Below are 21,616 nucleotides of genomic sequence, written 5' to 3'. Positions count from 1 at the left end.
CCTCCCCCAGGGCCCCCCCATAGCACGGCCCCAGGCCGCAGGCCGCCGGCCTGGCCTAGTCAAAGAGCAGCCCCTTCAGCCCGGCTAAGGGGAGGCAGCCCTCCGCCCCCCTGTACCCCCTCCCCGGCCCGGGGTGAAGCCCCTGAGGAGCAGGCAGGGGTGCCCCCCTCCCCTCCGCCCCATTGCTTCCCATTGCAGGAGCGGGGGGTGCTCCGGAGGGGGGGTATTTCCCATAAACACCCCCCGCCCCGTCCTCCCACGAGGAAGAGCTGGGTGGGGGGGGATCGCCAAGCAAAAAGGGGGGACTCCTCTCAGGCCAAGCCCCCTGGATAGGGGCTGCCCTCCCCCCTCTCCTCCCCCCCCCCAGCCATGGAGATGCAGAAGGGGAAGGGGGGAACAGCAGGAGGAGGAGGAGGAGGGAAGTTGCTGGTCTCCACTCTTCTGGATGCCAAGGATGAGTTGGAGGAGGTAGGTGCCTGGGGCTGGGGGCAGCGGGGCTCCAGGGGGTGGGGTACGGGCTCGGCCCCGCATGGGGTGCGGGCAGGGTGGCACACGCTGCTCCCCTTGCCCGTCCCTGTGCGGGGAGGGGGCTCGCTCGAAGCAGAAACCACCTCCCAGCCGGGGTCTCCCTGCCCGCCTCGCCCCAGCCGTGCTTGGGCAGGGCGGCTTCGGGTGGTGGAGCGGGATTACGAAGCTTGCCTCGCGCCCGAGCGCCGACAGGACTCATCTTTCCAGTATCTGGGAAACTTTCTGACCCGTGTTCGCCAGGCCCCGAATTACACGGCGCTGTCCTACTTCCCATTGAGCTTTTCTTCCTGCGCTGGGAAAAGAGAGCTGGTTCTTTTACAGATGGGGAAGGTTTGGGGTCTCCCCAGGACAAGTGGGGTCTGTTCCCGGTGTGGAGGAGCCGTGGAAGAGCGGGTAGCTCAGGCACCCGGGCGAGGTGGACGCGTTGCTCTGTAACGCTGGGTCAACTCGGCAAGTGTTCAGGGATCTTCCTAAAGCTGATGTAGGGCCGGCTTCCCTGGTGCCACGGGGGCGGCGATGCTCTCGTGAACTGCTAGACTTGTGGGAGAGACTGGTTATTTATTGTGTGATGGGAACGAATGTATTTGGGGCTCATGAAATGGTGCAGACGAAAAAAAAAATGTTGGATTTCAATTGCAGGAGAAAAACAGGGTGGTAGCTGGAATAACTAGGTCTCAAGGTCTGGAAACTGTCCTTTGCCATTTGGAGTGTATTTATATTCCTTCAAAGCACTCGTCGGTCCCCGTGTGTGTTTTGGGTCCCGTCCAGGTCTGGACAGAACGTTCCCAGCTTTGGACCCATGTAACTCTGCAAGCCCAGCATGGCCGGGAGCTTTGGTTGGGCTTGAAAATTGGCTCCAGGCTATCGAAGCAGGGTCTCCTGGGGTCCGGGTTGCTCTCACCCGGATCTTTCCCCGAGAGCGTCGGGTCTGGGAAGGAGCCACCACGAGTCGGCGAGCGCGGTGGAGCTTGGTTTGGTGAAGGTGATGTATCTGAGCAAAGACAAGTACCAGAAGACGACTTTCCAGAGGCATTTTTATCCGGCAGGCCTTCCTCCCGTGCCTCTCTCAAACCACTGGAAAGCAGCGCTTTCGACTAAAAGCCCAGTCAGTTGGGAGAAACTGGTTCGGGTATTAATTAAACTCCTGAGCGCTGATGGATTTACTGTCACAAGTTTCGTGTTTCTTGCGTTAAAGACTCCAACAAACAGGAAGCGGAGCGTACGCAGGAAAAACCGTGCGTGATCGCTGCGCATGGAGTTTTCGCAGTAAACAGGCTGCCATGTTTAGGGAAAAACCTCCTCCGGTCTTTGCCTTTAGCAGTCGTCGGAGCTGCTGGTGGCAATAAGTTGAACACGTCTGTTTTGGGGAGAAAGAGGTGATCGGAAGGACTGGAGCTTGTAAAAATATATCTCATACCAGGTGTTAACAGAAAGAAATCCTCACCTTGTTCCGCTGTGGGCTTCGGTAGAGGCAGCAGAGCTCGTTAGAGGAACACGTGCCGTTAAACTTGCTCAAAGGTAGCAATACTGTTTTCAAATAGCCTCCATACCTGGCAGGAGCGAGTTGGTGCGTCTCCTCTTTATCCCAAGAAGGGAATACCAAACCCTGATCCTGCAAGTCCGTCAGCAGGTCTCAGATCAAAGACATTATTTGACGCTGAACTTCCTTGCAAAGCTCTTCTGGTGGTTCATTGGCTGCATTATCTGCCAACAAGTTGTCTTATTTCTCACTGGGATTTTTCTAACTCTGTTTTTTAGCCGCTGGATCTTGTCCTCCCTTTCAAATAATTCATCAGCTTTAGATTTGAGATTTTCATGGGTTTTGCCCCATTGCTCTTTCATAATGCCATCGCTCGGCCTGGAACAAAGCCGGTTTCACAAAGGCATTGTCTCTGTATTACTGACCAGTACATCTTCTTTCATATTGCCTTGGAGTGGAGAACTGTTGACCTCTTTCTCAATAGCTTCTTCGCCGCAGCCCCTTTGATATGCAAAGGAGTCGCTAATCATTTCCATAATCGGTGTGATGTGTTTGCATTTTAATCAAGAAGTGGCTGTGTAGAAATAACCTTCTGTAACCTGCTTATTGCTTGTCTTAGGCTGCGTTTGCCGCTTTTCCCTGCTGCAAACAGGTCACCGCTCCGTTAACTGTAGGCTCCAAGGAAACTCCAGGAAAGCAAGACCGCGTTTTGCTGGCTGCTGGTGACCCTCGAGTCGCTGTCGTGGCCGAAACAGTCCAGCCGGCTCCGCAGTTCTGGCGTGGAAGCGGTGGCACCGGCAAAGAAGGCCGGGCACATCTCCTTCGCACGGCAACAGAGCTGTTTATGGAGGAGTTTAATTTAGAACAATGTCTCACCGTGCAAGTCGTAGCGTGAGAGCGAGACCCCGGTGGTAAAGGAGCCCTGCGGTCGAGCCACTGTTGTGCTGGCAGCCGGGAACCCTGCTCTCCACCTGTTTGCGGGCTCTCGGGTGTCATCGCTGCTGCGAGAGGGCATGGGGAGCCTGAGAGTCCATGGGGCCCTTGTGTCACCGTCCCTGAGATGGCACCACGAGGTGGGGAGAGGATGTGGCGTGCCCGTGCCTGGAGTCACGCTGCCCTGCTCACGCTTTCCCCGCACCAGAGGCAGGCATCGGCTCACACCGGTGCCCAGCCGACCAGACAGGAGAAACCATTTCATGCCCTACATGAAGAGGAGGCAACCCTCTGAATTCTCTCAAGTTGCGTGGACGCCTTTGCCATTTGCTTCTCCAGTATTTTCATGCCTGTGCTCTTGTAACTTACAGTTCCTGACTTCGTGGCTCTTCCCATCACTTCATCCCTCGGGGTGCTTGCATGCAAACATCTGCTCCTGCTGTTTGTTCTCAGCCAGAAGTTGCTCAGATGTTAAGCGATGAGAACAGAAGGTTTCCAGGCTGTTGTCCCGCAGCCCAGGGTTCCCACACGGACGGGAGCGGTGGGTCTTGCACTACGGAGCTGCTGGATGACGGGCTCTGGCTTCCCTGCGCTGGGGGCTGGGGACAGCTCATCATCTCGGGGTGCAGCTCCGCTCTCAGAGCGAGGATTGACAACCCTGCCTCAAATTCAGCCTTTGCACGACTGCGTCTTGGCCTCGTATCAAAGTGACATCAGTGTTAGTATCACTGAATAATCACGCATTTACTTTTTGGCTCTTTGGGCGGTGTCAGCGGAGTGTTTAAAACCCAAACCTGTGAATAAATGAACATTGATGAAGCGGTAGCTTCTCCAGCTGGCAGGAGGTTCGGAGCCTTGACGTGAGCCAAGAGCGGCTGTCGCGTCGCTGGCTGTTTTTTCCGTCCGTTCAGGTGTTTGGGTGGGGGTCAAAGCAGCCTCTGCTGTATCTTGTCTTGGCGAGGATGTGCTCAAGCGTACTTGTTCTTCCAAGTTTGTGATGTTTGGCTTTTCTCTGTTTCAGAGGCTAGAAAGATGCGTGGGCATCGTGACTTCGCTAACCAACGGGCTGTCGGAGAGGGAAGCTAACGATGCCCTCAATGCTCATGTAAGTGTCAGCTCCTTGAGAGATGAGAAATCCTGCCTGGATTAAATAATTCTTGGTATATTATACCTGCACGGATCTCCGTCTGAGGGAGCGGGCATGCAAGGTATTAGCAAGGCACAAAGAACGGGCAGATACAAAGAGGCTGGGGAATGGAGCCTGCTGTGCTCTCGCGGCTCTCAGCCTGTCAAGGATTCCCGGAGCTATTACAGTTAAAAGACAAAACGACATCGCGGCTTTAATCCTTGCCTAGTCACCTATTTGGAAGCCGACCTGCAGTGCAATTTCTTGCTGAAAGGTGGCTGAGCGTGTCTCCCTCCCAGCATACGAGCGCTCTGTACGCGTGCACGCGCGCAGGAGTCTGTCGCTGTGCGCGTGCTGCTGCTCTTTGCATTTCTCATGTATTTTTGTACTCCTGCGCTGCTCAGATCAGCTTATTCCTGGCCTCCAAACAGCCAGACTCCAGACCACTGGAAAGGGCAGGCTCAGCCTTTCTATTGAGGGGATGGAGCATTTATTTCTAACCCTGCATAGTCTTAAAATACTTGCCAGCAAGCCGCAGATGTTACCGTATAAGGAAAACTGTCGTGTGACATGTTAATGGGCTCTCGGACATGTTGGTTGCATTTTTTCCTCCCCAGAACACCTTGGGCTGTTGGAGTCAGTGGTACAGAGTTGCCTTCCCTTAATGGGAAAAGGTCGGCAACCCGGGCTGGATTTCAGGGCTCTGAAGCTCATGAAATGCTTTCCCACATGGATGAACAGGTTGTAGATGAGTCTGGAAGAAGAGCCCGGGCAGGTCCCCAGCCGCAGGACAGGGCTCAGGGATCTGCCGCTGTTCTTGTCCGGGGGTTTGTTGCCCCTCAGTAAGGAGATATCCTGAAGTGGTCCAACTAAAACCACTGGAAAGCTCTCGGTACGGAGAGGTTTGCACCAGCATTAACTTTGCAACGGGGTACAAATGTTAGGGAGACCCTGTATTTTTCTGTATTCCCTTGTGATCCTGCTTTGAATTCCTTGCGGGCTGCTGCGTGCTCCGTTGACCACCCATTTGGTGGGCTTGAGACGGGTTTCCTCCTTCTTTACTTTACTTTGTTGTTGCTTTACTGGCCTTCCTCTAACGTCCCGTCCCACCTGCTCACTGATGGCACTTGCATTTTTCTCTCTCAGATATGTAAAGGAACCCCCCAACATGAGGAGATCTGCCTGGGTCTTTTCACTCTGGTCTTGACCGAACCTGCTCAGGCACAGAAGGTAAGGCACGCTTGCGCCCGTTGGTGAGTGCGGAAAGTTTGTCCACAAGAGAATTTGCTTTCCAGGCAGCCGGGGATTCGGAGCTGTGGAAGTTTTGGGTCTCACGCAGGCGTCGGAAGGCGCCTGGCTGGAACTCTCAGCGCTGAGCAGTGTTTATTGTAGCAGGGCAGTGACTTTGCTTGGACTGTTCCTGGTTTTGTTGTGTCCACGTGGCCCAGGGGCCGCAGCAGCTGCTGCTCAGGGGAATGCAGATGCTGCCACCAGCGAAGGGAGCTCGGCTGGCTTCTTTCACAGCCCTAGAATTAATTGGTTTTTGCTGTGGGAGGCGAGTACTGATTCTTCAAGAAACTGTAAGGCCTTTCCTAGTTTCTGTCTTGTCTTTGGAGGCCCAGAATGGATTTGCGTGCTGGAAGCCAGAGGTAGATGCCTACAGAAATAATCACCTAGACTCTAGAGGAGGAACACGTTCAATTCCTAGAGAAAATTGCTTTTTAGCAGTCCAGCTCTATTAATTTCCCAGACGGGCTTTAATTTTTAAATAACTCTTTTTAACGACGCTGTAAACTGTGATTTTAAAATTGTAGTTGCTCACCTACAGGAAGATGAATGTTTTGTATTCTAAAGATCTTGGATGTGGATTTGGCGCTGTTGCTACAAACTGGGGGCGCTCGGGGAGGGAGTTGAAAATGAGGTTTTGTTATAGAAACCAGACCTATTTGTAGCAGCTACAAGGAAAAACAAAAGCACTGTTGGAAGGGCCGTGCGTGGCGAGCGAGACCTGGGGGTCCTTGTTTGGATGCATTTCAGTTAACGGGTGTTGCACAGAATTTGCAAGGGTTGAACTGGATTCTCGAAGTCAGCAGGGTCCGCCGCGAGCGCGGCCGAGTGGCGTGCCATTAGGGATGCTCTGTAAATCCTGGCGCTGCGCTGAACCGAAGGTGACTCATGCAATATTCTCTCTTGATTTAATCACTGCTATGAGGGCAGAGCTCTCTCCACCAAAGCAATAGATCCGCATTAGCGGCCGGAATTCAGAGCTGCCTTGGCATTGCTAGATGGGACGGTCCTTGTCGATGAAGGTACAGCTCCATTCCCCAGAAATCACCTCTTGAAAGCAAAACATGTTTGTCCCGGGAGTCTTTAGGCCTGACTGCTTACGGTGCTGGTGCAAGTCAGGTTTCTCTCTGGTTAGATGGCTGTGTTTTGCTCTGTCTCCTTGTTGGCTTTCCCAAACCCTGACCGCAGAGCCCCCAGCCCTGCTGTCCTTAGGCTCTGGCCTGATTCTGCCTCGTGCGCTGAGCACGAGACTTGTAAACCTGGAGAGGCTGAATCCAGCTGAGGCTTGGCGCACTGCTGAACACATCCTTGTTTCCCAGACGCTGCGGGAGCCAAAGAGTATTTCTAGTTGCTGACTAGCAGCGCTCTCCAGGATGGTCTTCCTCCTCCACATCAAATAAAATGCTCTTCTCCCCTCTAGGATGCGGTGGGGAGTATCCAGACACCGTTAACTGAGCATATATAACGAGTCTTTCGTGGGGCAGGTGCTTCCATACGCTGGAAGCAAAGGCTGAATGAGTCCTGCGTGCTCCAGCTTTCCATCTGCACGGCGCTCGCTGGCCATCCCACTGCGAGGAGCCGAGAGAAACCTGCCCGGCACGTTCCCCTCTCTGTGGTCTCCTCTGGCGAAGGGGAGCGAGGGGGCGAGCGGTTCGGCTGCCTTGCGACCGAGCTGCTGACAGGCACTGACGCCGTCTCTCCGAGATGGCAGGCTGGGGGCATGCTTTGCTGCTCGTGGCCACGTTAATTAGCGGTGGCTGGTCCTCCTGCTCTTGTCAGATCTGCTCTTCGGAGCACGTTACTTTTCTTAGGGAGTAATTGGATCTGCCAGTCTGCTGGGCTTTGATGTCATCTGTTGCTGCCACCTGCCCTGTATCCAGACAGTAAGGACAGGAAGGCAGTCAGTGATTTTCTACCAGACTTTGGGAGGCGAGTTACTCCTTGCCTTTGCTCCCTGCCTATGAAGAGGGATTAACGCTTGCCTGACTGATAAGGAATCTTGTGAGACTCTTGAGAGAGCTCTGATATCGTCACACAGAGGGCAGAGCTCTGTTCGTCCTCCGGCGAGAAGCCCATGGGTCCGGGACGCTCAGCGCAGCCCGCCCCGGTCATCTGCAATAACCGTTCCCACATCTGGTCACAGGTGAAGATTCGCAACCTCGGGTGTCCGCACGGGAGCCTTGTGTCAGGGAGCATCGAACCCAGCGAGGTTGGCGTGGAAGTGGTACTGCACTGAATCGAGCGTACTCCACGAGGCTTCACCGTGCTCCTGGGACCTGTTGTTTTTTTGCCCCCCCAAAAAAATTCATCTTGTAGCTGGCCGTGTTTGCATTCAAGGATATTTTAGCGCTTGTTGCCCTACAAGCCGAGCAGAGGGTGCAGCGCGTGCTCCAGTCCCAGCACGCTAGCAGAGGCATCTCGTGCCATCTGCTTGGTCATCTTGTGTTCCTTCAGTGGACGTCTGTCCCCGGCATGCGGATCCGTCTTCTCTTGCTCTGTCCCCCACCTGCATCTGCTGGTGCCGGGAGGGGAGGTGGAGGTACCCCCTCTTCCTCCCGGAGAGGATGTTTAAAACACATCTCCGATCCTTTTTGGGAGGGAGCTTGAGCTGCCCTTGCTGATCAATTAAAGAAATGGTGGCGCAGCCCTCCCCTCGCAGGTCTGCTCCCCGCCTTGACACTCCAGCCAGCAGATATTAGCTGTGCTAAACTTGTCCAGCTGTGAGGAGGGACACTTGACCGCCTTCAAATATCAAAGTGACAGCAAATGATCCATCAGATCTCCCTCCTCCGCCTGGCATCCCTCACTTTAATTAACACTCTGCTCCGGGATCAGAGTGCACGGAGCCCTCCCCACAGATGAGCGCAGCGATTCCCTGACATCTCCTCCGGTGTCTGTCCACCGCGTGCCTCTTCTGCCCTGCTGCTGGGCGGGAGGGGGCCTCTCTCCTCCACTCGATGGCTGTTTTCTTTCCTTGTCTTTTTGTTTTTTGTTTCTTCTCCCCTCATTTAAAGCGAACATTTATCATTTGTTCCTTCCTGTTAATTAAAACAGCCTGTGCAAGTGGCGGCTCCAATCTGCGGAGAGCAGGGAGGAGACGATGGATTGTTTGCAGCCCTGGCAATAACGAAGAAATTCAGGTTCTCTCCCCACCCCCTAGCTGCCGGAGCCCTGCAGATTTTCTCCAGGCACCTTCCTTTGGATTATGGCTACCATCCTTGTGCCGGAGGCTGTTAGGCAGGGGTCCAGTCTGACCCGTCTGAGCAACCGGTCGGTGACATGCCGTACTGCCGTGACCCTGATAAAATGGGACTTGTTCTCCTCTGGCCAGTTGTACTTTGGGCCAAGGATCAGCAACATCGTAGGTGCAGTTCGAGTTCTGGTTTTCTGCAGTGTTTGCTCATGGGATTTGAGGAAGTATGCAGTAAGCAAGGTGAAGACCTGCCAAACTTTCCTAGGTAATAGGATTATGGTGTCCTTCCTCCTGCGACTTAAATAGTGAACCAGAAGTAAATCGCTTAGAGTGTCTCTTCTAGCTGTTTGTTCCAGCCCTTCTCCTGAGGATGCTGCCAGAATCAGCCCGGCTGGTCGGGAGCTAATCCACGCTGCCAGGGCCCTATCACAGGACCTCTTGGTGTCTTTAAACGCAGATGGGGACACCGCACCTCGCATACGTCCGGCAGAAAACCAAAGCCTAGACGTTTCACCCAGAAAAGCGTGAATTCTTTGAACACAGAAGCAGCTACGACCACCAAGAAAAGCTACTAAGATGAAAAATGTTCACCTCGTCACTGCTCCTAAGGGTGCAGGAGTGCACCTGCCTGTGAGAGGGAAGTGCCAGGGGCGATGGGTGGTCGTAATCCTGTCACCAAGCACAGGAGGTAGGATCCAGGCAGGGTAGGGACCTGACAACACCGGCGTTTTCCAAATGAATTAAAAGCTTCGTCTGAGTCCGGGCAGACCACAGGGGAGCTGGCATTCCGCGTGCTCCCTGGCCGGCTGTGTCCTGGACCAGCTTTATCCCCTGTGTTTTCCCATCGGTGTGATGTATGTGTTTCTTTTTCCAAGCTGATGCAGCGGAAGGAGATGTTGTGCGTTCCTGGCCAGGTAGTCGTCTGCGTGGAGACTCTGAGTCTGGCTCTGCTTTGTGGGTATTCATTTAGCATTTCAAAAGCAATTAAAGGCCCCAAAGAGTCTACACCTCTTGGATTCTGTTTTTTGGTTCAGGATTTTTTTTATATATGGGGGTTTTTTGTTGTTTTTTTTTTTTTTTACACAGTGCTATATCAAAAGGGGAGGGAGAAAGCTTGAGCACAGGGAGCCTAATCAAAGAGATCTTTTGAGGCCTCATTAACTCTCTGAAGGAGGATGCAGAGACCAGAACCCTGCTCTCTGGAATATCATGACATTTACTGGCACAAATTAACATTCATGCAGAACTGCTTAGCAAATTACTTCCTAATCACCCTCCACCCCCTGCTGTCCTGACCAGAGGGGAAGGGAGAGCCAGCACCTTTGCTCTCTGGCCAGCGTTTTGTCTGGCTACTGGTGGCAGACGAGAGTGGAAAAAGTCCTTCCTTTCCCTACAATAGTTCCCTCTTCCCATAGCAGAGCCCCACCAAATGCCCCGGTTTGGACCGTGGGCAGGATGTCTGGATTTCTAACCCGAAACAAGCCAACGTGGTAGCATGGTTTTGAGCCGAACGGTCTCCAAATTGAGCTCTGTCTGACCTCGGAAGTCTTGTGTGAGCAGGAGCGGGTGGCATGGGGACGATCTGCCTCCGCTCCTGCATCTCCTGGAGCTCCCATGGTATTGAAGCAGCATCACAGCGTGGTCACCCCAAGTCCTGTGGGCAAGTTCAGTGCGGTTCCAGTTGTCACTGGTGCCAGGGAGACTGGAGCAGCGGGGAGCTTAAGCGATCTGGATGTGACTCTTTCTCAACTGATCCTTCCTGAACGGCCATTGTCTGTCTTTTCTCTCTAGCGTTGGTCTTTCCAGATATGTGGCAGGGTGCAGGGAAGGCTGGGATGAGGGGAGAGGGACACCTGACGGTGCCCATTCTGGAGCGAGAAACCTTTGCCTCTCGGGGCTAAATCCAGTGAATCCAGCTGTCAATTTATAACGCCCCAGAGGATTAATGGCTCTCCCTGCCTGGCCCTGGGGTGCCGATTCAGGTCACCCCATGGGAGTCTGCCTGCCTTGATGTTCTTTCCCTGAGATTTGTTTATTTGCTGTTACCTGGTCGGGTTTGATAAAACCATTGTATGTTTTCCGTTATGGTCCTTCATCCGTAACCATCTCCCGCTCTTCTCTGCCGCAGTGCTACCGGGACTTGGCACTGGTGAGCCGAGATGGCATGAACATCGTTCTCAACAAGATCAACCATATTCTCATGGAGAAGTACTTGAAGCTGCAGGATACGTGTCGGACTCAGGTGAGGAGAAGGTCTTCTCCCCAAAATCGCTCCTTTGACACCAACCAGGCAGAGGATGAGCGTTTGAGTGGGCGTTTGGGCGTGGAGAGCTTGGGGGGCAGTTGGCACTGGCGGAGATCCTTTGCTCCACGTTAAGGACTCGCCTTTGGAAGGGAAACGTGGCGGCATTTGCCAGCCGAGGCAGCCACGGTGTAGGGGAGAGGTGTTGGAGTGGGGGGGTTCTGTGGCAAAAGCTGCGCTGATCTCTCCCTCTGCCCAGCTGGTGTGGTTGCTGCGGGAGCTGGTGAAGAGCGGGGTGCTCGGTGCAGATGGCGTCTGCATGACCTTCATGAAGCAGATTGCAGGTGAGTTGTGCCGCAGGAGCGAGGTGACCGCTGCCTGCGTCCCCCCCTGCTTTTGCCAGCAGGCTGGGTGCTGTCGGTGGCGTACCGGGGCTGGCTCGTGGCGTGCTGCGCTTGGCGTCAGAGCCAGAGCCTGTGCTGCCGTGCAGCCGGCTCCGGACAGGCTTCCTGCCCGTCTCTGTACCCAGCTGACAGGCAGGAGCAGGGCTCGCTGGCAGGCACCAAGCCTGCCCCAACCTGTCTGGTGAGGAAATCTCTCCAGGGAGAATGGAGCAGAGGATAAGCCTTCAAGAGTCTGTTGCTCCCGACAGCCTCTATGAGGGGTGAATCACAGAGAGCGCCAGGAGGCTTCTGGCAAATGCTGGAACAACCAGGGAGCGTATTGGTTCCTGTTGCTGCCAATTTTCGCGCCGTAGCGCTGCGCAAGAGCACCAGGATCATCCTTAGTCCCTGCTCTGACCTCTGGGATGGCAAGAGCCATGCGTGCAGCTCCTCTGTAACTCGTCAGAGACGCAGGAGGCTGCTTTACCCCACGTGAAGTCAGTAGCTCCTCCAGGGAGCTGGCCGTATGGTAGCCTGGAGCGTGTTCCCCCCAGCCCTCGGTGTCAGCACCCCACAGCCGTGCACGCATACACACGCACACGCCTTTCCGGATTCACAGGAACGGTGCCTCTTCCGTGTTCTCTACTCGGCGCTGGTGCCGGCCGCTGACGTCCACGAAGGAGGAATTAATGTCCCACCGTAAAACCTGACATTGTGTTTTTATTGTATGTGCCTGTGACACGGGGCCGGGCAGCCTGGATTGGAAATTGCCGTGTCTGCTCTTCAGGGGAGGAAGAACGGAGAGGGAGGGGACAGAGTCCTGAGTGTGAGCCAAGCTGCCCTGGCCCTGTTGTCACAGTGTAAACACAGAACATTTTAAAAACCACTGGTGAAGGCATCCCTTGTTTCCCCTCGGTTGCACCTCCCCATTCAGGGCCCCTTCTGTTCTGGAAGGACGCCTCTGTCTCACTTCTCACCGCTTTTACGATGCCTTAATTGTTATGATCCCATTGTTTTGGCGTGCCTGCTTTAGGCGTTTTCTGTGCCCCTGTGAGCAGGAGTCCCGCTCCGCTCCCAGCTATGTCAGCCAAAGGCTCCGGCTTCGTGCTGGTGGCCCGCGCTGGGGGCATGAGACACCACTTTGACACCTGGCCTTTCTTTGAGAGTTTGGGCGTTCTTTGCAGATGCTGTTTCTCCTTTGTGGGTTCAGCAGCTGCAAATGTTTTCTCTTTTCCAGCTACTGAATCTCGTCCCTTTCCGACTTCTCCTTTGCTCTCCAGAAGGATAATTACTGACTCCGTATTATCACAGTTCTTCTGCAAGAATACTGTTGCAGCAAAGACCCCTTTGATCTCCTCACAGAAAGGCACTTGTACCTAGAAACGTGCCATATCTAGGAACAGCCAAGCAGGTGTGGCAGGCAGAGAGGGACCAGACACGAGCGTGTGTGCTCCAGACAGGGAGCAAGCTCCTTAATTAGCTTTGCCTTACTGGGGACGCAGGGATCGAAGCAGTCGGTGCTTCAGTTGAGTCTGGCAACGGAACCGCACCCGTTCATCTGACTGGCTTTTCTCTTCCCTGTTGCCCTTTCGCTTTCAGGTGGGGATGTGACAGCAAAGAATATCTGGCTGGCCGAGAATGTCCTGGAGATACTGACTGAGCAAAGGTACGGCCGGTCGGGAGGTGCTGGCGAAGGCTGGTGCGGTCTGAAGACGGCAGCGGCCAGGCTCGAAGCGAGGGAGAGCGCTCCTCGTCTGCCTGCTAAGAGGGTGGTTGTCCTGCTCAGTGCAAGAGCGGCAGATTTTGGGGCAGCGTGTTTGTGGTGACAGCCTGCGCGGGAGTGTGTTGATGGGGTTTCCTGCGCAAAAGACCTCTGCGTTCCCTTACTGTGTTACCAAGCATATTTTCAAGCCATGGCACAAATTTCTAGCTCTCGGAGCCCTCTTGCTGCGGGTCGTGTGTGGGAGAGCGTCCTGAAGTCCCTCCGTTAGCAAACCTCCTCTGCGGGGTTTGGAGAGGGGCTGCGCGTCACGTCAAATAAAAGATGGTCTGCGCAGACTCCTACCTCTCCCGGAGCCGTGTGCGAGGGCACGGCTATTCCCTAACGTGCGGCACCCGGGAGGCGGTCGGCCCACCCTCTGGGCAGCGCGGCGGCATTGCCTCGCGTGGCTGCGGAGCACACGTGGCTCGGGAGCAGCACCCCAGGAATATTTTCTTCCTGAGTTTCCCGAGCTGCGGGGGAGGTGTTCCTTTCGGAGGAGTAGGACAGAGTTAATTCCAAAAAGCTTCCTGTGTTTAAACAGCTCCTGCTTCATCAGGGCTGCAACTTTAATTTGTTGCCGACAGGCCATCTGGGAAGTATTGTCCTATGGGCTCAGCATTGTCCTTTGTTGGCAAAGCAGCCGCTAATTGATGATAAGCAGAATTCCTAACTGCAGCCTTTGGCTGGGCAGAGTCATTATTTTTAAATAGCCTATAGCTTTTCACCAAGCGCTGTCTATAATAGCAGCGATTCTCCGAAAAACGCTTATTACTGCAGTTAACAATCAAGTTGTTAAAGCATTTATTTGGCCGCGGCTAACAGTCCTAGTGATTTTTATTCTGGGAATAACTGTGTGGGTGTGTGCTGCTGCGAGTGCCATCTAGTGCCCCGCCATCCACGGGAAGGAGAGACCCTCCGAGATCTTCGGGGCTTGGCTGACCTTCGGTTCTTCGCCGTATCGCTTCGGCTGCCTTTGCGCTAAGCTCAACTCTTCTGTTCCCAACCATATTTAAGCCCCTACCAGCTCTTGATGCGGTCTTCCCATGTGCTGGTGCTACTCGCCGCTGCCACCCCGCGCCTTGGAGCATCTTGGAAGCGCTCCTCGTCTCGCCAAAGCACGTTGCAGCTCTTGTCTTGCAAGCAAAAAACTGCAAACAGCTGGACTGCGGGAGAAGTAGCAGCTTCTCAGTGGTGATCCAAAGCCACACCTGGCCGCGGGCCTGCAGGAGAAAGTCCCGTGCACTAAAATAGCAGCTGAGCTTTGTCACTTGAGGAGAGGAGTTTGTCAGAGGAGCAGATGTGAGAGGAAAAGGCTCGGCCCCTGTTGAAGGTATTGCTGGAGCGTCAATGATACGTACTGTAGCAGCGCAGAAACCGTCTGAGCACGAGGAGAGCTGAGGATTGGAAGTGAGCCCAAGGGAGAACCTGCAGCTCTTTGCTGGGATTTATGTGCTTTGATTAGGGGAAAGCCAGAGCTTTAATTAAAGCCCCGCGTGTGAAGATCTGATGCCACATTCAGAGTGTTGAGTGCTTGGTTTAATTAAAAACAGTTACAGCAAAGCTGCTTCTCAAGCACTGCCCACCTCACAGAGGAGGCAAGTCCGCTACCTCTCGAAAGCCGGGTGTTAATTTAGCTTCTTGCTGCTAATGGCGGCACGAGTGTGATGCTTCCTCCGAGTGTTTTCATTTTCTCTGCCTATCGGATCGATTAATCCTGTGGCTGTGGGTGGCTTTTGCCCCCCCCCGCCCTTGACAGCATTTTTATTTTCTGCACAGCCCTCACTGGGAAAAGGGGGAAATGCTGACCTGCCAGCCCCCCGGGATCCCGGCCTTAATTATTCCCACATCCTCCCTAACATAACCTCTGCTCAGCACGGTGTGCCGCCAGGCCAGCCCGCCCGGCCGACTAATTAACCTGCTCCTACATCCAGCTAGATGCAGGGAGAAGAGCCTGGGAAAAACAAACACTTGTCACGTCTTGCCAGGTTCCCCCTCGGTGATTTAGGCAGCTGACTCATTCGCCAGCGGGCTGGTGTCTCTTCAGGTGGCCGTGGCGTTACAGCTGCTGCCCGCAGCGGTGGCACTTCCACGGGACTTCTGATTTACAGCTCGCCGAGCCAAGGGATGCTGTGGGTGATCAATCACGCTGGAGACACCGAGCCGGCCTGGCCCGTTCTTGGCATCCAGCGCAAATAACCAAGCTGACGAGGTCCTTTTTAGGGACGGAGAATATTTATTGTCGCGCTTAGATAAGGGAGGTTGAGAACACGGCACACCCAGCAGACAGGGCGCTGCCGCACGGAGCAGGCAGGGCAGCGCAGGCAGGAGACAGCGGCGGAGCAGCCGATGGAAACGCTTTGCCGGTGGACTCTGGGACTCCAAGGGAGTGGGGCTGAAGCACCTGCCTGCACTCGCGACGTGAAGCCAGTTGGCCGAGAAATAAATTTGCTTCCAGAAAGCCAGTGCTGGGTATAGAGCCCCCGCGCTGACCAGAGCACTGCTCACCCCTGTCCTTCCCGTTCCTGCCGTGCCCACGATGGGGCTGCGATGTCTCTCCCGCCGCAGACCCCCTCTGCGCAGCTAGATCTGCCCTCTCACAAATCTCCCTAGTAGTATTTGATCTTAAGCACATCTGTTTCTCCCTAATTCTCGCCATTCGGTGCTTCCAGCTCCCCAGTAGTCACGACTGCTCTTTTCCTTCTGCTCCGCACACCGTTGCCTGGTCAAGCCGGGGCAGGGGCAGCTCTTCTTCTGCCCCCGGTGCTGCAGGAGCTGCTTCCCAGCCGGGTGCAGGGCTCGAGAGCTGCCGTATCCCATTAACAGCCGCCGTGTGTGACCTGCCGCTCAGGATGCCACCGATTTTGCTGGATTAATCCACTCGGCACTGGCAGACTGGCGGCAGGGGAGCGTGAAAACACCTTTTGCACGGGTGCGCGTGAGAGCATTCGGGGCCTGATGGTATGGGAAGGTCCTTTGTAGCTTGTCCGGGTGCATTGTCTCTTGCTCGGTGCTGTTGTGGCTCTGGACACCAGTAAAGAGGCTCCTGCTGCTCCCTGCACTCGCTCCTGAGCACTTTATTGCTTGCAGTTGCAAATACCTTCGATTGTTGTGGCAGTGGACATCTCTGTGGCCCTGGAAATCCACCCAAGTGCTTTGCATGAGAACATCTGCCACCCTGCCAGAGAGCTTGGGGTGCGAGCACCCGGACGGTAGACAGTGGTGGGACTGTCCTGGAGGAGGAAAAGTTGGACCAAAGCGTAGCAAGCACCCAGTATGGAGCAGGGAATGGTCCGTGAATGAACATTTTCCATGCTGGCACAACAGGCTGGAGTCCCTGCCCTTGCGATTTCCTTTGTGCCTCAGTTTCCTCTGTCCTGAGTCTCCACGTTTATATCACTTCTGGCTGTGGTTCCCTCACAGAGGTGGCTGAAGGTGTTTCTTTTTTTTTTTTTTCTTCCTTAAAGAGAGTGGGTACTGAAAAGCAGCCTCCTGATAGCCATGGCGGTGTACACGTACCTACGGCTCATCGTGGACCATCACGGCACGTCTCAGCTCCAGGCCCTTCGTCAAAAGGAAGTGGATTTCTGCATCTCCCTTCTCCGCGAACGGGTGAGCAAATCGGGGGACTCAGGGGATGGCTGGGAAAAGAGACCTGCCTCTCTGGAGAGCCTGTGTCTGCGCGTGGTGGCGTGACCCGTGTTCCTCGTGCAGCTGGAAGCGTGAGACATGCCGGTTCCTCGGAGTCACCCCCCAGCTTGCACCGTCTAGGCAGCGGTGCGCGGTTCGTTCTCAGTGCAGGCTGTGAATGGCTTTTGAACCCATTTACACCAGCTATCCCATCAGACTCCAGGCTGTAGAGAGGGGGAGAGCAGCTGTTTTGATGGAGCTGCCTCGTTTCAGTCTCTTTTATTCAGGCCACAAGGGTTGAAACCATTCTCTTTCTGCTGCTGTGGCCCCTCAGTGCTTGTGGCTTACCATAGCTGCAAGAACATCAGGTCCTCCCTTAGGGAGGCAGCCGGTGTCTTCGCAGGCTTAGGGAGAACACGATAGCCAGCCCCAGGCCATTCTTTGGTCCATATCGTGCAGGAGAAGCCGCCAAAGCTAGGCATAGGCAGAAATCCTTGCGTTTGGCGTCCTAGCGCTGCAGGATGTGACGGCTCTGCAGCTCCCTGCCCGCTGGTCTGAGTGCTGCCCGCTCTCCCCTTCCTCCTTGCTGGGCCGGGAGGACCAAGTGTCAAGTCCTAGCTTCGGAGACTGGCTGCAGTTCTGGAGAGAAAATGTCAGATTTATGGGCCGATTGTTTGCTTTACAAGAGAGAGAACATTTTAAAATAGCTGCTGACCTTCCCGCCTGTCACCCTGCCTCTCAGAACCTGCTAGCTTCAAAAGAGGGGCAGGCTGCCAGGGGCAGGAGTGTAGATATTGTGCAAAGAGTGAATCATCTGGAGCCGGCGGTAAGGTTGAAGGACTGACTGTTCCTCCCTTCCCCTCCTCCTGCCCCCCAGTGCCTTCTCCCTTCCCCCTGCTCAGGAGCAGGTAAACAGTAAATGAGATTTTTCCTCTCCTTTCCCCAGTTCATGGACTGCTTCATGATCGGCCGCGACCTTGTGCGGCTGCTGCAAAACGTTGCAAGGATACCCGAGTTTGAGCAGCTCTGGAAGGACATCATCCACAACCCGCAGGTCCTCAGCGCGCAGTTCACAGGTAGGCAGGGCCGGGGCCAAAGGGGCAGCCAGCTCCGTCCTGCCCTGCCCGCACGCAGGGATAGCCTCTGCCGGAGCCCCGCTAGCCACAGGCAACCCCCTCCTGCCTTCGCACGCCCTTGCGGCAAGGCTGCCGTGACTGTCGGCCCATTCCAGGGTGAGTTGGAGCAAAAATCCTGCACAGCAGCTGTTTTTCACTCTGCACACCCTGTCTGGCCCAGGTCTCGGGACCATGCTAGAGCGGACAGGCTCTGTTACAGCCCTACTAAAGCAAAACACGCTGGGTGTGTGGGTTCCTTCCAGGTGGTCTCTTAGAGGAGAGCATGCAGAGGGAGCTACGATTACACCGTGTGATCCCACCTCCATCAGCGTCAAGGCCCATGTGGCTACTTCCAGAGCCTCTCTCATCACTAACTAGAAGGTCCCTCCAAAAGCAGCTGTCTGCTGGCTGCAGGGAGCTTAGGAGTAGGGACAGGGAGCCTGGACCAGTCTCCCGGGGTCAGCTCCAGCGCTTGGCAGCTTTTACCATTTCTTTTAAATGCTGCAGAGGCCTTGTAGGCATCTGGGCTTTAAACCATCCTGAAAAACAGGTACTTGAGGCAGCTGTAATGATAGATCATGAGAATGCAGCTGGGCCACGACAAGAGGGTCATTAAATTGTATTGCTCGTTCTGGGCTTAACACTGCCATAATTAACTGGTTTATAAGCTGAGATGAAGCTGGAGCCCAAAGATATAAAATGTCTGAGTCTTTCAGGCTCTCCAGAAGAGAGCCTGATGAAGCTCCGTAGCTCTAAAGCAAGAAGTCCAGAAGATGCAGCAACTGACACTTTCCAAATGGGATTTTATTTCTCCCAGTAGCCTTGCACGCTTGGCGTGCCGAACGCTCAACCGTGGAGCTCTCTGCACAGTCGGGGTCAAAATAGACACGATGGAGAGAGCGTTATAGTTATAATTTTTATTGGTATAAATTATGCACTTCTCTAGGCGCTGTCACATCATTATCTGTCTGCAGCAATTCTAGTGAGTCTTTGGAAATGGGGCTTTAAAGTGTTCTCCCCCCGTCCCCAGTGCCTGCTCTCCTCTCAGGGGCCGTGTTAATGTCACTTTAAAGATCTCAGATTATGCTCAGGGAAACTCGCAGCACATCGTTTGATTAAATGCTCCTTAAGCTCTGTGATCTCTGGCTTCTTCTCCATCTCCAGAACCTGTCCCCTGGTCTCTGCTGAGATTTGCCAGCCGAAGGGCTCCAAGGACGCAGTTCCCCTCTCTGGGTTATCAGAGTTAGCCTGGGGGGCTTGCGGAGGCAGAGGAGTCTTAGCCCTACACCTAAGGAAAGCTCACGTTTCACATTTCCAGGGCTGAGCCCTGCCTATTCCTGCAGCTGTACGTTCACGAGAAGCATTTCTTAGCTCTGTCTGGATCTTCCCAGCTGAGTGCTGAGCTTTCGCGTCCATGCTTGGAGCGTCCTGGGCACCTAACAAACGTCCCTCTAGCTTCACCTGCTTCCCACACCACTGGGGGCAGCTGGTCAGGGTTATTTCCTGGTTTGCTGCCAGTTTTAGCCAAATGTCCCAGCAAAACAATACCTAAATCGGAGCTAACATCAGCGCTCCTGACTCGTTCTCTTCGGACAACTAGCAAACCCCCTGTGGTTTTCGCCCTTTCTCCTTTGGTTCCCTTTTTCTTCTGTTTGACACCACAACCAGTGGCCTGTGGCGTTGTCCGATGGTTCGTAGAGGCGAGACGACACCTGGGTAAGCGCGCACACGCGCGTGAGCGTGTTTCTCCTTGCCGTTTCGGCTGCAAAGCGCTGGAGCAGGCAGAGTTCACGCGTGTCCCCAGGGGACAGCCCAGCACAGGCAGCTGGGCAGCCCTCGGGGCGGCAGGGAGAGGTGGGCCGTGTCTGGCAGTGCACCGGGAGCCCGGTCTGGGTTTGGCACTCCTCCCTGTCCCGCAGAGGACCCCGTAGTTGGCGCTGGGGGCCGGATGGGAGGGCTCCGAGCAGAAGCAGATCTCTCCAGGGGTACCCTCATTCGTACTTGCTCGTGCGGAGCCTGGAAAGTCCCTTTCCCAAAATAATTTCCCCTGCAGTTGGGTCATAAGGCTACTTCTTTGCCCTCTTGCCTGCTGTTGAGAGCCTCTAATAATTGCTCTGCAAGGTGGCTATTATCTCGAGCAGCTGCCGGTCCATGCGCTCTTGGGTTTGTGTTGCTCTGTAACCTCTGATCCGAGTCAGTCTTGCTGAGCTCCGCGCTCCTGCGACCAGGGCCAGAGCTCGGCAGCACCAAGCAAGAGGGAAAACTGCAGCAGGGGGTGGCTCCGGGTGCAGGACCCATCCTCTGAGCAGCTGGGAGCTCTTAACAAGCAAGGTGCTTTTGTGGCTCTCTTCCCCTGATGCGCAGCTCGCTCCACCCTTTCTCTGAGCTCCGCGGGAGCTGGCATCTGTTCTTTCTGCTTTGAAGCTTCCCTCCTCCAGCCCTCCCCCAGGTGTGAGCCTCCAGCTGCGGGGCAGAAGGACGACTTCCAAACGGCGAGAGAGCGAAGCGCACCTCGTGTGCGCAGGGTCCCTGGCGCCTGCCTGTCTGCGTCAGAGCTGTCTGCCCTGTAAATCCTTCAGGTCTCGTCAAGCAGCAGCAAAGCCTCTCCGCTCAGGTCATAAATTCCTCCTCCTCTTGCAACTGTCTGGGAAGGAGAGCGGCTTTTGCGACCTCCCCTTCTCCTTCCCATCCTCCGTTCTCTACACGTGCGTGCACACACAAGTTTTCTCTTATGTCTGATCTTCGTTGTCACATCCGAGTACCTCTACTCCAGGGAAGGAATTGGACTTACGTGCTGGCGCAGCCCAGGACAGGCACTCTCTATGCCAGCCTTTTTTTTTTGGTCCCCAGGCCAAAAAAGGGGGATATGGGGAGATGGGGAACGTGCTCTCTTGGTTACAGCTTGGGACTTGGCGTCTGGACTTTGTCATTTGTCCTCCAGATCTAGTCCCTGCCCTGCTGCGCATCCTCTCTCCCTTTCTCCAGGCTCTCCTTCCTGGCGTCCTCATTAGTGATCTCTGACAAAAGCTCGCTGCAGACAGGAGGTGTTTTAGGAGAACTTTTCCAGCCAAAATCTTGATCCCTTTCCACTGCCTGTAGCCTTGGGAAAAGGGAGCTTAATGCTCCAAACTCAGCTCGCTGCAGATGTTGGTAGATCCCTGCCTTCATCCCGTTCGTGCCATGCCGTCCATGGGGCTGTGCGAGCGCAGACCGACCTCTCCGTCTCTCCCCAGGTGTCCTGCAGCTCCTCCAGTCGAGGACTTCTCGCAAATTCCTGGCCTGTCGCCTCACTCCTGACATGGAAACCAAGCTGCTCTTCATGACCTCTCGGGTAATTCCCTCATGCTCACCGGGGGTCCTGTGCCAGTGCGGGGGAGCAGGGCGCTCGTCCCCGCTCGGTCCACGGTGCCCCAGTCCCGTTCCCACGCTGGCACTGGGCACGGGGAGGGAGGGCAGAGCACCGCTCTGGGCAAAGGGCAGAGCTTTACTGGTGCGAGTATTTGTTGCTTCTGGCATCTAATGGCAACAGGAGGAGGAGAGGCTGCCCAGCAGGAGCTGATGTAGACGGGCCTGAGACATCCCTGGTATTCATTAAAAGGCACAAAACAGCTTTGCAGGGGAACATTGCTCCTGACTGGCCGCTTTCCAAGGCAAGCGCTTTCTCTGAATGGCCGCGATGCGGTGGGTTATCGGAGCTCCGACAACAGCAGCCGTATTCAAGAGAGGCCAGGAGCCGCACAGTGACAGCACCGGGGTTAACTGTTATCTGTGTTCTCACACCAGGCAGAGCTCGCTTCCCCCTCGCTCTGCCTCCAGCCCAGCCGCTCGCCGGCTGAGGCTGCTCGCAAGGGCTGTGCTGTGCCACACACGCGGGGCGTGTGGTCCCGTCCGCTCAGCTGGAGACGGGCCCTGCGTGAGAACGCTGCACAATGGCTTTTTT

At 55.1% G+C, this 21,616-nt stretch overlaps 1 protein-coding gene across 1 annotated transcript in view; it reads left to right on the top strand.

The window, feature by feature from the left end:
* INTS3 (integrator complex subunit 3) overlaps window positions 1–21,616 on the top strand; it is a 43,446-nt gene continuing 21,830 nt past the window's right edge. The window contains exons 1-9 of the mRNA XM_075524864.1: window positions 1–468; window positions 3,963–4,046; window positions 5,214–5,297; window positions 10,676–10,789; window positions 11,049–11,133; window positions 12,772–12,838; window positions 16,399–16,543; window positions 17,508–17,637; window positions 20,910–21,007. Coding sequence (XP_075380979.1) covers window positions 370–468; window positions 3,963–4,046; window positions 5,214–5,297; window positions 10,676–10,789; window positions 11,049–11,133; window positions 12,772–12,838; window positions 16,399–16,543; window positions 17,508–17,637; window positions 20,910–21,007 — 906 coding nt within the window. The 5' untranslated portion in view covers window positions 1–369. The remainder of the gene's footprint in view (window positions 469–3,962; window positions 4,047–5,213; window positions 5,298–10,675; window positions 10,790–11,048; window positions 11,134–12,771; window positions 12,839–16,398; window positions 16,544–17,507; window positions 17,638–20,909; window positions 21,008–21,616) is intronic.

The sequence above is a fragment of the Mycteria americana genome, chromosome 25, assembly GCF_035582795.1.
Source record: "Mycteria americana isolate JAX WOST 10 ecotype Jacksonville Zoo and Gardens chromosome 25, USCA_MyAme_1.0, whole genome shotgun sequence".
Taxonomy (NCBI): domain Eukaryota; kingdom Metazoa; phylum Chordata; class Aves; order Ciconiiformes; family Ciconiidae; genus Mycteria; species Mycteria americana.
This window is presented reverse-complemented; position numbering and strand designations above follow the sequence as displayed.